General features: G+C 37.0%; 1 protein-coding gene across 5 annotated transcripts in view; it reads left to right on the top strand.

Moving 5' to 3' along the window:
- Positions 1-17,466, top strand: part of SMYD3 (SET and MYND domain containing 3) — a 395,552-nt gene that overhangs the window by 306,995 nt on the left and 71,091 nt on the right. For all 5 annotated transcript variants that reach the window (XM_064708804.1, XM_064708805.1, XM_064708808.1 and 2 more), the window contains 2 exons: positions 10,186-10,253; positions 12,727-12,829. In XM_064708804.1, the coding sequence (XP_064564874.1) occupies positions 10,186-10,253; positions 12,727-12,829 (171 nt within the window). The remainder of the gene's footprint in view (positions 1-10,185; positions 10,254-12,726; positions 12,830-17,466) is intronic.

Here is a 17,466-nt window from a genome sequence, read left to right on the forward strand (position 1 = left end):
TTCCAACATATCTGGTAGAGACTTTTTAAAATTAAATACTTTTTTTTCCCCCATTACAAGGGAAAGATCAAATAATGCAATTATTTGACCATTTTCTCACCAATTTACAGTCTGTATACCCTGAGAGAGTTCATTAAGTAGAAAGAATACATAGAAGTTCAGCTTTTTTGTGACTTTTTCTGCAAGCTATGATTCTAGCTGTGCTACTTTATATCTAGCTGGTTTACAGCGCTTTTATCAACTTATTGCTAGATGTTCTTTGACTCAGAGTTCTCTGTTTGAGCTTAATTTAGACTAAATTGTTACATTTTCTCTGTGGCTCTTGCTCAAATGGAGGTGGTGCTTAATGCTGCCTCTAAGTATTGTGTGTTTTTTTCTTAAATAGAAATAGTGTATATTAACAATGCAGAAAATCACATAATTGCTACATCTAATCTGGTACAGTAAAGAAAAACATTGTTTCAAAGGAAAATGCATTCTATTCAGTTTTAGGTAGAATATTATGTTGGGAATTTGTTGTTTTGGTGAGGTAATGGCCTTCTGCTAAGGAATCCTGATGGATGGAGTGGTGTTTCTGGGTCTTGGTTTGTGGAGTTCAGGCATTGTGGGTTCTGAAAGCCCTGTTCCCATGTAACCACCCAATATATGTGCATGGCTCCTTCTCTTGGCATAAATAGCAGTTGATTTCTGCTAACACCTTCAACAGTAAAAAGAGTCCAGGCAAAATGTGAAAGGGCATTCCTGTAACTTGAGACCAGTCATTTCTGAGTGGAGCAGGTTGTAGCATCCAGAGCCTTTCAAGCAAAATTCCATGACCTGGCCTGAGAAATGCAGCTCTGAAATGTTCTGATTTAGGTCCTGGGTGCCACATGCACCCCGTGGTCCAAAGGAGACCAGGACCACAGAGCAGGATTGAGTTTTTTTAGATTTACCTCATGTCAAATATAGCATAAAATGCTAGCAAATCTTCTTTCACTGACATCATTCACTGACTATGGTTTGTCATCAAATAAGGTTGTCCATGAATGTTGGATTAGAACTGGGGGAATGAGAAAATGAGCAGCATCAGCACAAAAGCTGTACTTCACTGTAACTGGACATGTATGTGCTGTGTTGAGAGATGTCCAGTGTTATGAAAGTCCAAAAACTGAATTATATAAACTGTTTCCTGATCATTGCATTGTTTGAAAAAAAGGGCCCCAAAATAGAGAGATATAAAAGAAATGCCGGCTGGAAATCCTTGGGGAGTAGATCAGAGATATTAAGAATGCACACATTCTGTAAAAATCCAAGAACCCATTGAATACTGAGTGCTTGAGTTATACAGGCCTTAAATTTACTGCTTTAGCTTTAATTTGTTCTATGCATCACATCACATCACATCTTTAAATTAAATACTGTTCTACTTTGTACTTACATTGAGTTCATTTTATGTATTCTGGCTTACATATCCTGCTATTTTCTATGGGCATATTCACCCTTCTGTGCCAGAGCACATGTGTAGAGCACAGTTTTCCTTTCAGTCAGGAAGAGATCTTCAGCTGTGGTTGGGATTAAACAATCTCTTCAGTGCCTTCAATAGGCCACCACTCTTTTCCCCCAAAAGACCTCTCATTAAGGCAATCAGCTAGGTATTCCAGTGTTTCAGAATTGAATACAGAGTGAGATTTTGTTTCAGTTTTATTTTTTCCTGTTAAAGTTCTAATTGCCTCCTGGACTTTATATATTGGATGACTACCAGGTGGTACTCAATCCTTCTCACTGTTCCTGGGCAGGTCTAGCCTGCCTCAGACCCATCACTGCTGTGGCACAGTAGCATCAGTCATTTTATCTGGCAGCACTCTTCATACACTGCCTGTGGAAGGAAGGTCTAAGAGTGGGAAAAAATGCATTCTGCAGGCATATGCTAACCAAATGTTCAAAAACTTTCAAATGAGAACAGTTTATTTAGGATGTTATTTGCTGGCACTTTACAAACAGCACATGTATTTGTCAAATCATGGTTTTACACATAACTTAAATTAGCTGCTCTCAGAAGATTTTTGACTGCCAACTATCTGGAAGAACAGTACATGATTCCTATTGTCTTACTGATCTCCTAATGTCTTTAATGAGAAGAAAGGGGGTTATAACTCTAAAGGTGATGAATTTAGAAAAGGGCATGTCTGATGCACTGATTTGTAGAACTGATAATGTCACTCAGTTTGAATTATAGGAATAGGTTAGAAAATAAGCAAATCTAAGTAACTTAAAACCTTTTTTTTTGCTTCATTGATATGATAAAAAGAACAATAGTTATTCCTTTTGGTAAAACTGTATATCAAAGGAAAAACAATAGTAGCTTATCTATAGAAAAGTGTAAGAAAAATGTAAGGAACTGGCAGTGGTATTAGTTTTATTTTGAGCCTCAATGCACAAACATTATAAGAGCCTAAAATTTTGTTTGGTTAATGCAAACCAGAGCAGGCTTGGGCTAGCCTGGCGTGTTAGTGATCATGGACACAGTTAGGTTGTCAGTGTTGTATGCTTCCATATTGAGTTGCCATGTATTTCTTTCCACCAAAAAAGTCTTATGTTCAGTCCTAAAATTCCCCAGTCATCTTTGGTTTAGACTGTAAGTCAATTAACCAAGTGAGACTAGTGCTGGTTCAAAAACCACATTCTGCATATAAAAAAAAAATTTGAGAAAAAATGTTTTTAAATAAAAAATGGTTTCCATATTTCTAAATTAATCAAGTCAAATGGGTTTTGTTGCCAGTTTCAGAAGAAACTTCAAAATCAAGACATTTATTTACATTTGTTTAAGTTTTTAAGAGTTAAAAGTAGTCATTTCAGGCCATTATATTTTGGAAGAGATGTTTCCTTTTTTTCTACCCTTTTTGAAATTTCTTTCAAACATTCTCAGCTTTTGTGCTTTCAGAAATTTCCTAGTGGAAACAATTTTAAAGCAGTGGCATGAAAAAGTTTTCTCCAGATTTTTATAGTCCCTCTCATTCCCTATCCCCTCCCCTCAGCAAAAAAGATATTGTGACACCATAGTTAAAGAGTGAGGAAGAGAAGAGAAGAGGCAAATATTCCACTAAGCCAAATAGACCAAATCCAAATTCTTATGGTTGATGAACTTCAAAAGTCAAATATACTTGAAGGTCCAGCTTCAGCAAGCACTTCCAAAAGGAATAACAAGTATATTGCCTCTGTGATAAAACATCATCAAACACTGACATATTTAGGTTAGAATTTCTCTGACCTATCTTGAACTGCCTAATAGTTTTGTCTTAGGAAATCACCTTGGTAATGGAAAGGGGTGGCACATACTACTTTGTTCCACCCACATTATTAGCTGAAGTTATGTAAGAGTATATCATTAAGGTTTTGATTTTGCTTATATAATTTCCATACAAGCATCTGTAGCTGAATCTCACCCTAATAATTCATAGTAAGTCTAACTTCTTTTTTTTTTGTAAATATACCATTACAAAGAATTTAAACATCTCTGTAACAGAATAGGCAAGACAAACACAATGTCAGTTAATGACTCCTGGATGCCCATGAAGTTTGATCCCATTCATAAACAAGCAGTGTGTTTTCAATAAGTGGGCGTGCAGTGGCTGTTGAAATCAAGTTAATAACTCTTCCCCATTTCACAGGAGTGGAGTTACCAGTAGGAGAATGAGGATGAAGAGAAGGATGTCATGCTCCTACTCCACTCCAATTAATAATGCCAAGTGCTGCAAGCATACTGTAATATGATCCATTAGTGGCTTTGCAGCTCCCACTCTCCCGTTCTGCTCCCGAAATAGATGATTCAGTTCTGTTCCAAAAAGCAGGAATAATAATAACATTTACAGAGCTGGGTAAAAGCTAAAATTTCACCAAGGGCACCATGGGACTTGCTGACTGTTGATAGAGGAAAATTTGTGAAAAGGCTGAGACAGGTTGCACAAAACTTTAATGGGAGTCCTGCAAAAATTTAAGATATTTTGTTTTATACTAAGACTGCAATAATTTTGCGTGTTTCAAGCTTACCTTTTCAATTCCAGGTTTTTAACTACAGGTTGCACATGCATTTAAAAGAAAAAGGTGCTCATAGCAAGCATAACATTTGTCCTAGTAATGATGGCTTTGAAACTCTTAGTAATCAAATATATTTAGCTGCATAACTAAATATTTTTATTTGAAAGATTGGAGAAGTATGTGTGGGATTAAGGGGAGAGGAGGTAATTTACCATGACCTATTTTCATTCCATTTCAATCAAAATTGCACCACTTAGCTGAGTACTATAAAGGGATGCCTGAAGCACACTTGCACTAAATTATCTGGTAATGTCAGGGCAAATTTCTGGTCTCCTGTCTTGTAGGTGGTGACAGCCTATCTGCAAGGGATACCTGTCTTCTGCGCACTCGTCAGAAAACTTCATGTGCTAGGATAGCAAAAAAGGCCTGAAATATTGTTAGTTGATGTGAAGAAAGATGTCCAAAGGTTAAGATGAAGAACTAAGAAAGGAATTGGAAATGCATATCTTTGGTGTAACTAGCTCTGAAGTAATGGTAGTCTTTAATTCAGCCAAAATGTTGATGCTTTGGCACAGGAGATTAATAGGAAGTTTTTGAAGTAAAATTAAACACTTGTGAATTCAGTCAAGGTGTGAAACAAACTTTTCAAATTTCATGGTTTTGCAGCATACTTTGGCTTCTGAGCAAATATCATAAACAGTTAACTACTTGTGCCCTTTACTTAGTCTGAAAATCTAAATAAGAAAACTTTCCCTAATATGTTTTGATTTCTGTCTGGAAGCCTTTGGACAATACTCTTGGGCCCATGGTGTGATTCTTGGGCAGGAGTTGGAGTCAATGATCCCTGTGGGTCACTTCCAGCTCAGCTTCTTCTGTGATTCTGTCAAAACACTGAAGAAGCTTCTTTTTTCCTCTTCACCTATTTTCTTCTTTCTGATATCTCTTTCATCTCATTTTGTTTCTGTGGCCCTCATGGAAGCCAGTCAGTGTGTCTGAGTTGAATGCAACGTAGAATTGGATTTTAAGTTTAAGTTCCTGATATGGCAAAAACCTGTAAGCATGTATATGTGAGGCACAAAGGTCTAGTTTTCAAATGTGCCCCATTACAGGGCTCCTTTCAGGGCAATGTTCAGGTAGCAGATGCCTTCCCACCACGGACAGAGCTGCCATTTCAGAGCAAGAAGCTCTGTCTGAGTAGAAAGCCTGGATGTCCTGGACAGTAGGCACAAGCAGGTGAGTGTTGTACACTTAAAACAGGGGCTTGATAGGTCTGTCACTGCTGTGGCATACTGTGCATTACAGTTTAGCACTGTTGCTCTAGTGCTCTGTGTGCCAAATGAAGTCATTAGCAGATTTGAGATCTATCAACCATCTGTGCCTGTTATCTGTTCATCTTCCAGTGGGAAAGAGCTATCAGTGCAGAACTGTAGTGGGATGTGGTGGTTCTAGAAGGTCTCTGGGGTCATTCAGGGTAATGTGCCCCTCACATAGCATTTACTGCTCACCCCTTCCTCCTGGAAAAATGTTTGAGTCTCTTGAGAAGTCTGTTAACATGAGAACTCATTGCAGTATATTTTGTTAAATAGTTGGCCATGACCAGTGATACCCAGGCAGCTTCAGTGTGAATGAGAGACTTAATAATCCATGAAAGGGCCTTTTTAATATCTATTTTTAATTTACATTACATTGGGTTAATAAATTAGGGGAAAAGGGTTCATTATGACTTTCTTCCTGGTGGTGGATTAGAGTACACCAGCTGTGACACACCATTTACAGAGATGGCTGGAGTCATTGAATATCAGAGCTGGAAACTGTATTGACCCTATCAGTGCAATATACCCTTTGGAAGTCCTTGGGAGGGTTTCTTACATGTGTTATAAAGGCTGCCTCACTGTGTTGCAGTAACAGGAGCATGTGGAGACAAAATGATTGATTATTAGCCCTGGTGTTTGTAATTTGATCAGTGCAGCAAGTGTTAGCCAATAATGATTTGTTTTCTTTCCCTTACACCCTTATTGATGTGTTTCATTGTCTGAGTGTCTGAAATTCCAAATCTGGAATGTCCTGCCGTCAAGTCTAACTCTGCTTTATTTAACCCAAAGGCAAATCCTGGGTATAAAGCTGTAGGAATGAGGTCTGAACTGAGAGAAATGCAACTCATTATATTGCAAAACTGAAGCCTCTGTGCTCTGTCAAATGCAAACACCAAAATAAATCATGGCTGTCCTCTTGATTGTAGTCTGGCACTGACAGAGATTTCTCAGACAGTAGCTTTAGACATCTTGAGAACAGTGGCCTCTTTACAGGGTAAATTTACAGAGTTTTCAGTAGTTGCTCAGAGAGAAAATCAAATGTAAAAGGTTGCAATAATTTCTATTTGGTGTTAAGGTGTGCCTGAGAGTATTGACCAGTCAGTAAAATTGGTTTATTCATTGTGTGTTTACCAGTCTAGGAGAGATTATGTCTTCTACTTGTGTTACCTTTCTGGGTACAGGGTACTTCTCTAAAATATGTGCAGCCTCAAAAGGACAAATCTTTTTATTTAATTCAGTCAGTTTATATAATATTGTTGTTGTTTCAAATAGCACCTCCTTTTAAATAAACTTGCAGGATTTATTGCCATGGAGGCAACTCAAACACTCAGAAGTGATTCTATAAACTGTTGAGTTTACAGACTAGAGCTCTGTGGCCAAACAGGCTATGATGATGAACCTTGATCACTCTAGAATATTTCAACATTTTGCATTTTAGAGGCTTGAAAAGTTTGTGACTTCCCCCTGAGAATTTTGCCTAGGTTCTCATGCTGGGAGAAGTGTTTTTTCAGAAACTGTAGAAATAGCAAGGTATTTGTCTTTGCACTTTGAAGTTCAGAAATACATGCCATTTTTTTTATTTGTGGGTATAACAAACTTTGTGTTTACTTGGTTCTGTTTCTCTATATGCATATGCTGTCTTAGTGCTTTGTAGCTGGATGGAGAGGAATTTTTAAAGGTTTCAGAAGGGACAAACACAAATTAAATTACTGAGATAATTAATACTGCAGTATTTAAAACAACAAGGAGCATACCATTGTTTGGAAGAACACTCATTGAAGCAATCATTTGCTGGGATTTGTTTATTTTTCTTATTTTTAATCACACAGAATCAGAACCTGGTTGTAGTATAAGGAATAAAGTGAGTCAATTAAGGCAGAAAAAAAGATGGCACAAAATAACTATGAAACTTGAAAGAAATGCTGTGATGCATGAGAAAATGTTTGTTTTGCCTTGGGTTTATGTGTTGGGTTTTTTTCCTCTAGAAACAGAGTTAGTTAACTTCCAGTCCCAGTAGGCTTTGATCTGTAAACAATTGCCTCAGGAACAAGCAGCTTACTCATGCTCTCCTGCTGAAATGTTGGATACTCCAGATTTGGCTGTTATTTGAGCTACATCTGTGAATTTTGGGAAGCTAGAAAAACTGACTTTTCTTTGGGTGTTATCTAAAAAAAAAATGCCGTCTTCATTTTGTTCCTTGGAAGTTGTGATCTACACCAATTCTCATTTTGAAATCTCATAACTCTACTTGATAGAACGGATCTTTAAGTCATACTTAAAACTTCCTAAATGTTTGTCTAAATAGAAATGTAGAAGTGATTAGGTAGATTTTTTAGAAACTTTGTAACAAATCTAAAAGAGAACAGAAAGCCAATCATATAGCAACAGCCTATGAATATTTCATATTTGATATCATTGTGGGCTGCTAGCTGTCTATGGAGGATTGTCATTACACCAGAATTTCTCACACTGTAAATGGTGACATCCTCCTCCTCTCTCCACCCTAATCTCAGTTCCTCTCTCTCCACTTGCTGAGCACAGAAAGCAGCCATGACTAGGGTTGCTATCTGCAGTACACATTATTTGTGTATTGCTGTTGGTTTTTTCCATTCCTGAGCTTAAAAGGGGGGAAAGATTGTCTTCTCAGAGGTTAAACAAACCTCAGAGCACCTGACAGATCCTGTGCCTCTGGCAGGATTGTGCACTGAATCATACAGCTCAGAACTCATGGGAGCACTTAAACCCATGTTTGTGTATTAAATGCCTTTTTAGATTTGGCCCTGTGTACTTTGGATTCCCAGTATTATATTTGAAACTGTAAATAATTAGAAACTAGATGGCATTTCACTGCCTTACTGGATATTGAGATGCATCTGTGTATTGTGGAAATATCTGAGAAGTTAAAAAGTGCCTCACAGTGAACTACTATTAAAAATACCTCTCCATATCTGAATCTCAGCTTATTCATTCATCTCAAATTTTTATTTGAAGGTATCCTGATATAAAAAACTGATGCATGTTTCAAAAAGAAAGAAGTAAAACTATTGAGACTTCTGTGTGTAAATCTTTTCACATAATATAATATATAACTTTAATAGAAAATGATGAAACAGTCTCTATAACTCTATGGTGATCAAAATTCAATATTATTAATATAAATACGTTATGGTAATAATAAGAGATTTGCAAGAAAGAGGAGTTCATTTGTTTCTAGGACATGCTTGACCTCTGCTACTTTATGACCTGTTAGAGAGAGCTAAGGCTCACAAAAGCTGGCTTTCTTTCTATTTTACCTGGAAGGCATTATTTTTTCAATAAATACCAAAATCAAGTCAATATTTTTAGAACCAGGATAATTGCCACCTGAAATTGACTAATCTTTGCTCAGAAGTTGTCTGACACTTTATACCCAATGTCAACAGGAAAGAAATAACTAAGATGTATGATTTTGGTAATTGATAGGGAACATTTGAAAGGGTTACATAAATAATAGACTAATCAAAGTATTGTTTAATGGTTTACAAAAACACATGCCCTACTGTGTGTACATTTATTTAAATTAATGTTGCTGTCATAATTTATGAGAAATCTTGAAAGAGGATTTCATTTTCACCTTATGGTTAATGGTATCATAAATAATAATTTGTCAATTTATAGGATAATTTATACTATTAAATTGTTCAGCATACCTCTTTAAAATAGGTGTGCATTTACTGTTCTGGACAATTACTCTGTGAATAAAACTGAAACTTTCAAATCTCATTTCCATGTCTGCCAAACCCTACTCTTAACTCATTTTCTGTTTTAATGAGAATTAATGACATTAATAATCCAATGCTATGCAGAAGAGACCTGGGACTTTTTTGTATATGCAGTATTATCCAGTGTTTTTCTAAAGAAGATATTAATACATCAATGGTAACTATCAGCATATCTAAAAAATCAATGTAAGAAAACATCAAAACCAGCTCTTCCCCAAAAATCAAGTACTTGAAAAAATACCTTCACAATTGAATTCTGGTTTTTTTTCATTTAAGCACATGAAAGTTGTACTTGTTAATCATTTACTAAGTGTTTATATATCTTGAACACCAAAAAGACTCAGTCTGATAGTTTGGGGTAGGACTAAATCTGCTTACAGGAATCTTCCATTTTCCCCCATTATTTTCTAAAACCACTTTAATATTGTATGATTATATGAAGGAAGAATACATTTACAATAGGAATATTTGAAATTAAAGAAAAGGTTGTATTTCCCTTGGACGACAATTTGGACATGCTTTGTCTTCAGATCTTTTACATGCAAACCCAAATACCCGTAATGTGAAAGATTTTGCATTTATTTGTGCCCATATCAGGTTGCCACAACTGAGGCAGCTATTTTCTTCCAAACAGTCCCATATATATATTTTATGGGTTCCACTGCTGCACATTAAAAGGTGCTGTGAGAGCCTGGCATGAGCAGAGTCCCTTCATGGAAAACAGCCACTCTTTCCACCAGCAGTCACTATCCTCTGCTGGGTTGTTCCGGGGCTGAGCTTCCCAGACTCTGTGTAGGGTGGCTTTCTTTCTTCTTCTTTTCCTTCTACTTCAGGAAAGCAGGGCCCCTGCATGTGTTTAACCCCACATTTTTTTCAGGATACTAAGATTTCTGCTTTTAATTGACAGCAGTTTTACAGGAGAGTGTGTCCCAGATGTGATTGCTGTAAAATGAAAGAGCACTAGTGTTGGGCTTGAATGTTTCCCATCTAATTACCATTTCCCCCTTCTTTTTATTTTGGAAGGGGTTTTTTTCACTTGAGTGTGGGGTTTCCAAATGATTCTGGTAATCCTGGATTTTTTTCCCTTGTTTTTACAGGTGACCTGTAACAGTTTCACCATCAGTAATGGAGAGATGCAGGATGTTGGTGTTGGCCTCTATCCCAGGTACTGTGGACACTGTTTCATTCACAGGCAAAATCTGTGTCAGTTTTTTTCCCTTTTTTTCCAAGGTAGCTGTAAGGACCATCAAAGCACCAGGTAACATGTCTAAATGAGAAACTGGGAAATGGAAATAAATTAAAGAGTAAAAAAATACAATCTAGTTGAAAGCATTCTTAATAGTCCTTATTACAGCATTAAAACAGTTTAAATGGTATACATCTTTATATTTTATTTTTATGGAGTTGGTAGTCTTTTCTAAGTGAGGATGAATGCTGACATCAAGAATGTGCAACTGGGACTAGTGAGGGAAACATGTTCAATGATGCTTTAGAATATAGATATTTTGCAGCCGAGAGCCTTCAGAATTAGTAATTTGAAGGAAAAGATTGATATATTTATAAGTAAATTACCATAACAAAGAAACCGGTAAGGTGAAAAGATGAGTCCCTTAAGAGATAGATGTTACTATTTCAATTTCTTATTATTATTTCTTATTTGTGTTAGGAAAGAAGTATGTACCAATGAAGATTTTATCTTTGTAGAATTAGTAACCTGTAATCATAAATATGGAAAATTAGTATGTAGTTTAAATGTATGTTGTACCATCTAATTTTTTTGTTAATGCATGGTTGAATTAGGTTTGTCAGTACCTCAGTTGGCCTGTCACTGCTGTTTCTTTTCCTTCTAAAGTCATATGTAAGATTTAAATAAGGACACTTAATATCTTGAGGTCTGCCTTATAGTAAAGATGAGGAAAAGGTATTTAGGAGGACATGGGAATTAGCATCACGAAGAGTAGAAAACAGTAATTTGATTTCATAATGGAATGAAAACAATAGTTGAGAAAAATGAAATACTATTTTTGAGCATTATTATTAGGGAAATGCTTGATTTTGGTTGAAAAAAAAAAAGCCGTTAACTGTGAAGAAAGTATCTGTCTATGTTCAATGATGATTCACTGCCAAGGGATGCCAGAGACTGTTTTCCAGGTCACTTCAGAGCAGTTTGAGTTTTGTTATAGCAAAACAGATGGAAAAATTGAAAACTTTAAATCTGTGGTTTACAGGTCCTGGCCAAATGTCCTCCCAGATGAGTTCTTATTCTTTCAGAAGAAATTGTCATTAAACCCACTAGTGTTTCCATGAGACAAGATTTCATTAAAAGTTCTTTATTAAGCCTTATTAAGAGGTTGTATATTGTTGTATGGCTTGATAGCTTCAGCATCACAAAATATTTTGGAATAGGTAAAATCCTGTGGTCCTGCTGTGCATCACATTGTGAGCAGCTTTGAGAGTGTGCCCAGTGATCTCACAATAAGTGTAATGGATACTCTCCCAGTGGGTTCTTGAGGAGATTAACCACAGATATTTTATTAGGCCAGAAGGGATACCAAAAGAGTCAGACCCCTGTTGATACCTCCTGTAAGAGTCAGAAAACTAAATAAACATGGTTTGGTGCAGGGCTCTGACCCTTGGCAACATCCTCTATTTTACCACCATCAATTGGGATTTTGAGTAGCTGAATCAGACAAGGACAAGGACAGAATATAAATGCAGCTAGGAGCTGGATAAGCCAAAAATTCTTCTTCCAGCCTGATAATATCAGAATTATTCTTTCAATGGGTCATTCCCATAGGGGAAAAAACATCAACCCCATTTCTGCTACAGCAGAAATGTTTGCCTGGCAGAGTCAGTTATTTCTCAGCTAAGGAAACTCGTGATTCAGAGGTGTATAGGAGATTTTGTTAGCAGGGTCCTTCAGACAGTGGGAAGGGTGTGCTTGTGCAGTGTTTGTGTCTCTGGAGGGTGCCAGCAGCTCCCTAAGGAGCTGTGCTGCCCCAGCTGTCACATACCACAAGAACAGAGGCTGGGCCAAAATATGCATTAAAATAGAGACAATGGCCATGTTTCTTCTTTCAACTCTAAACACCAACTTCTTTGTCTTTGAGACATAGTATACTCCATTTTCTCCTGATAGGAAATACAAGTTGGTTGCTGGCCCCTTTGAGCCATACTTGCAGTGACAGTCAGGTAATCGATAAGGTTAGTGCCCTGAAACTGAGCAGAAGCAGCAGAAATAGAACTCAGTCCCTCTTGCCAAGGCAGGTACTGTCAAGGTAACAAGGTTAGTGTCAAGGTAACAAGGTCACCTTGTTCCCTCTTGCCCAGTTCCCTGAATCAGAGCTCCCAGAGAGGCACTGGGAGGCCATTGCCTTCCTCCTGCCCTGAATACACAAAAGGCAGAAACATTTGAAGAGATCCCGACATGGCTCCTATTACTAAGGAATATAAATCTTCTAAGCTTTCATTTTCCTCCCCAAACCAGGAGCTGCTGATTTAACAGGGAATTTATTTTTTTCATGACTCAATTGCTTGATACTTCAGATATAATCATGTTAGCTACTTTCAAATGATTAAAGGGAAATGGCAATGGAGACTCCTCTGCTAAGTTTTTTTCTTTCTTTCACCCCTCACAGCATGTCTTTACTGAACCACAGCTGTGACCCAAACTGCGTGATTGTTTTTGAAGGATACCAGCTTTTACTTCACTCTGTCCGAGAGATCCAGATTGGTGAAGAGGTAATTAACTTGTCCTCCCTTCCATCACAGACACCTGCAACAATGACATCTCCCTAAATAAATTCCAGACTGCTGGGCCACCAGCTTAATATTTTGATGATATATTGATGCCACTTTCTAGCACACAGCTATCAGGAGGAAAATGATAAATAGAATCATCTCTTCACACTGCCTGGGCCCCATAATCATTACTTCTCATAAATCACTAGCAGTCTTGATAAATTCCTGTTCTTCCTTTCCTCCTCTAGGCACTTCATTTTGTTTGTATTTGAGTGTCTTTACCCTGATGGGAACACTTACAGTATTTCTGAGTGGAATGCAGTGTTCCTTAAGTCCTTGCAACAATAACATTTGTCAGGCGGCAACCATGCTGTTGTAGTAAACTTTTCATTGACAGTGAAAGCAGCAAAACAAGGTTTGTTTGCTTGTCCATTTCACTAGGAAAAACTTCAAAATATCCTTTTCAAAAGATTTTTTATTTGGTCTAAGGTATTCTCCACTTTATTTTTACAACAGCACTTGTATTAATTTGAAAATAAGCATTTGTGGCTGGAAATCAAAAAAACGTGCTTTGCAGTAATGCAGTACTGTTTGCTTAATAAGACCTGGAAAGAAAAGTGTGCATACATGTAATTTCATATGCATGTGTGTAATTTCAGATGCATCAATGACCTACACAGTCCTAGCTGTTGGTAATTTCAAAATCATAATCTAATGTAAATATGATTCACACCTGTTCTTAAAACTCTGTGAATATGAAGACCATACTTATTTTGATTTAGACACGGTACGTGCCCATGCAGTTTCTTCTTTTTTAATGTATTCTTTCTCAAAGATAGTAGGGCATCAAAGCAAGTAAATGGTAGAAATTTTTTTTAGGCCATCAAAATAAGTAAGTGGTAGAATATGTTTTTCAGCAAAACATTGTTAAGAAGCAACGGAAATGTTTTTGCGTGCTTACCTTTTTGCCCAGAGAATTCTTTCAGGATGCAATACATGTTTGTGGAGCTGTTAATTATAGAAATTTCTCAATTCAGCATTCTTGTTTAAGTGTTGTTATAGACACCTTCCTTCTATTTTATCCATAAACCATAGCTTTCCTCTTGGCTTCCCAGTTCACCGAGATGGGTTGCTTATTTAAAAATACAGTAGATTTTAATGTCTTACCAGGAAGAAAATGGGCTTAAGGCTTAAGAGACAAAATAAAGCTACAAAGTCAGTATTAGGTTAGATCTGTTACTGGAAGTGGAAGGGAAATAAAATTTTTGTAAGCGTATGTGCAAGTCAGTAGTTCAATATTATTGTCAGTACCTATTTACTTTTCCTTATATGCAGCTTCTGCCTCTTTTCATTTTGTGTTCTGCATGGTGAGTTTGATGCAACTTTCCACACTGCCTTTCTGCTTGCCTGCAGCAGGCTGAGCTCAGTTTTAGTAATAGCCAGATATTGAATTTACAAACATACGTACGTGAAGCTGTATCATCTGTTGTGAGCTGAGTTTTAACTTCTATTACTGATGTCATGATCTGACCTAATGAAGATACATGTCAGGGAGGAAACTGATTGGGTTTTCTGAATAAATTGGGTGCTCTGAGATGATAAGATGAACATTATTTCAAGTCATGAAGCAACAAAAAAATTATAATCACTAGAAATTTTCTCTTATCCTGTTCAAACTTACACTAGATGCAGACAGAATGAGATCCTCTATAAAATAATTACTAGAAATTTAGCACTAAGATTTATCAGAAATAAGAAGCTAAGTAGCAAGTCAAGCTCAGATTAGTAGAAGAGGACTATTCCATCCATACAGGAACATATTTTTGCACATATGTAGCACTTTCTGTCAGAGCACACTGCAGGAGTTTACTCACGCCAAGGAGTTCCTGACCATCTAAAGTTGCAGGGAAAGTGGAGAGATAGGGAGCTGAGGTGTCTGGCCATTGTGGTCATTCTGAACTTTGCTTCCAGAATCTCAGAAGTAATTATAACACCTTTTTGCTCTTCAAGACAAATACAGAATTACAAAATGTTTAGATTCAGAAGGGACCTCAGAGATCATCTGGTCCCTTGCTGTGGGCAGAGACTTTCACTAGACCAGGTTGCTCAGACCTCCCTCCAACCCAGCCTTGAACTCTGCAAGGGATGGAGCCTCCACAACTTCTCTGTAATGTTGACTATTACAGGTTTTGTAACTTTAGATGATGTTGATTTGACAGCATACAAAGATTTTTTTTATTGCAGCTCTTTGCAACAATGAAATTTAAATGTTGCGGAAAAAGATGAGATATGGGGAAGGATTATTAAAAAGCAAAAATTATTCATCTAGAGATCATGAGGGCTCCTTTACTGGCAAAGTAGCCTATCAGCTAGTTTTGTCAAAAAGACAAGCAGTCTACTCTTAAGAGGTCTTCATCATTACCCTACCCTTAAGTAACCACTTCAAACAGCATCAAGATGTGTGCTATAATTTCAATTTACTTTTTGTTAGTTGCTGAGTCTATCTGGTGTTTTGCAGGCAGACATGAGATGATTTCTCCTCCTCTCCAATCAGAAGTTTTACGGCTTCAAATCAATTACTCTTGCTGGGAGGCAGAATGGATTAGCTGAGGTGCAGTTCTGCTCCAAAATGGGTTCTTTGCTTCTCACCAGCTTCAGATTTCAGTTAGAGCAAATTTGTATCTTTCTTCATAATATCTTATAACTGACTGTACCTTACAGAGCAACATTTTTTAAGTACTGAAAACAAATAATGATTTCAGATGATGAGCAAATAAATCTATTTTCATCATAGATTGCAACCAAGTTATATAGTGTTTTTGTTGCTGTAATTCTGTGAGAAGTTTTGTATCTGTGTATGCTTGACACATTACATTTTTTCCCATTTAAGTTTGTAGAAACAAATTTTTCCTGGAGTTAGGAGTTTTGCTGGTTTTGTACCACTGCAGAAGAAGACCTTTTTATCTTATATGCCAAAACAGAAAGAGTGCATACTATTAAGCACTTGTGTAACTCTGTCTCAGGAGCAGATTTCTGTACACAACCCTCCCTAAGATTCTGAGAGTCATGATTGCAAAACCAAGAAGATTCCTTTTCCTTTTTTTCCCCCTGCCACTAGCATTGAAATAATTGATTTTAAATTTTTACAGAATTTTCTGTTTAGAAATTTTGTGGCTTATATTCTGTTACAAAAAAAACAAAAACCAAAACAAAACCAAAAACACAACAACAACAACAACAAAACCCTATATAAATTAAGTCCACTGCATCGTGGCAGTGCTGGAAAATTGTGTCTACCTCAGCTGGCAGATGAGGAACATGAGAAACTAACCACCATATCCATGATTAAAGAATTTCTGTGTTCAGACACTGCTGTATTTCTAAGGAAAGGGTTTTAAGAGTCAATAAGTCACATGGCTTTTAAATAATTCCTTGCCTTCATAAATGTTTTTTATATATATTCTCCAGTTTGGGGGAAAAGATTTATTGCATTCTTTATAAACGATGCAATAAAGAGGCAAGCTTTGGTCAGTTGAAGTAATGTTTTAATTAGTAGCATACATCCCACATGCAAATACCATTAAGACAACCTTTGATAAATGGGCACATTTCCCAAATATGTACAAGTTAAATGAGCCTTGCATCTAATGAAGTGATCCAAAATTAAACCAAGGACAGAAGAGAGACTTGAATACAGAAATTTTGTTTTTAAACAATTATATTATTAGTATAGGCTCAGTCGCTGTTAGGTTGATCATGTTTCTAAATATTCTAGTTACATTTTGCCACTCACTCTGCCAGCTACAAACATTTTTTCCCTCATGGATTTCTCCTGGCAGGGCTGGGAATTTGAACTTGGGCAGGAGAGACCCTAAGCTGTTAAAATGCTAAAAGGAGAGATAAATGAGATGGAGCCTCTTCTCCTCTTTCTGCCCAGTCATATGTTTTAATCCAGAGCATGTTGGTACGTGACTGTTCATGTCCACAACTGTTTGGCAACCTCTGAAAAAGAAATGTCTTTTTTTAAACTTCTTCCTACCTCCAAGGTTTCTGCAACATAAATGAAAAAAGCTGAGGGTGGGGGGATGGAAACCAAAGATATAAAGAGAGAAAGGGATGAAGCCTGTAGGCTGGATAGGTGAGGTATATTTAGTGTTGGCTCTGTGTTTATTTCATAGTATTGTAACTAAACTCTGCCTAATGACGGTTTCATTACTAATGACAGGGTTTAAACCATTGTCTTAAATATTTTGGCAAAGAGTACACTAATTTCACATTATTTTTTTTGTCAGAAGATTCCTACTGTCTTGCACTGTGTCTGAACTTGGTTAAATCCTTTTACTGTTGGATGCCACCTGAACCTAAAGCCCAGCAGGACATGAGTCAAAACCAGAGGTGTTTATTCAGACGACAAGAGACAGAGCCAGTGTGTGAAATGATTTTGACAGACAACACTTGGGAGTTGCAAGGAGACATGAAGATTTGGGAGGCTTTTGATGGGAGAGGGAAATTGGGTTTTGGATGTCTGAAGGATGAGGTTAGGACTGCAGCTTGGATGGAAAATGCTTTGTGGGAAGGAAGGGAGACAGATCTTTCTTACCACACCAAGGGGGATGCAGATTAGGACCAGCTGTGGA

Source organism: Zonotrichia leucophrys, chromosome 3 (assembly GCF_028769735.1).
Source record: "Zonotrichia leucophrys gambelii isolate GWCS_2022_RI chromosome 3, RI_Zleu_2.0, whole genome shotgun sequence".
In the NCBI taxonomy this organism is placed as follows: domain Eukaryota; kingdom Metazoa; phylum Chordata; class Aves; order Passeriformes; family Passerellidae; genus Zonotrichia; species Zonotrichia leucophrys.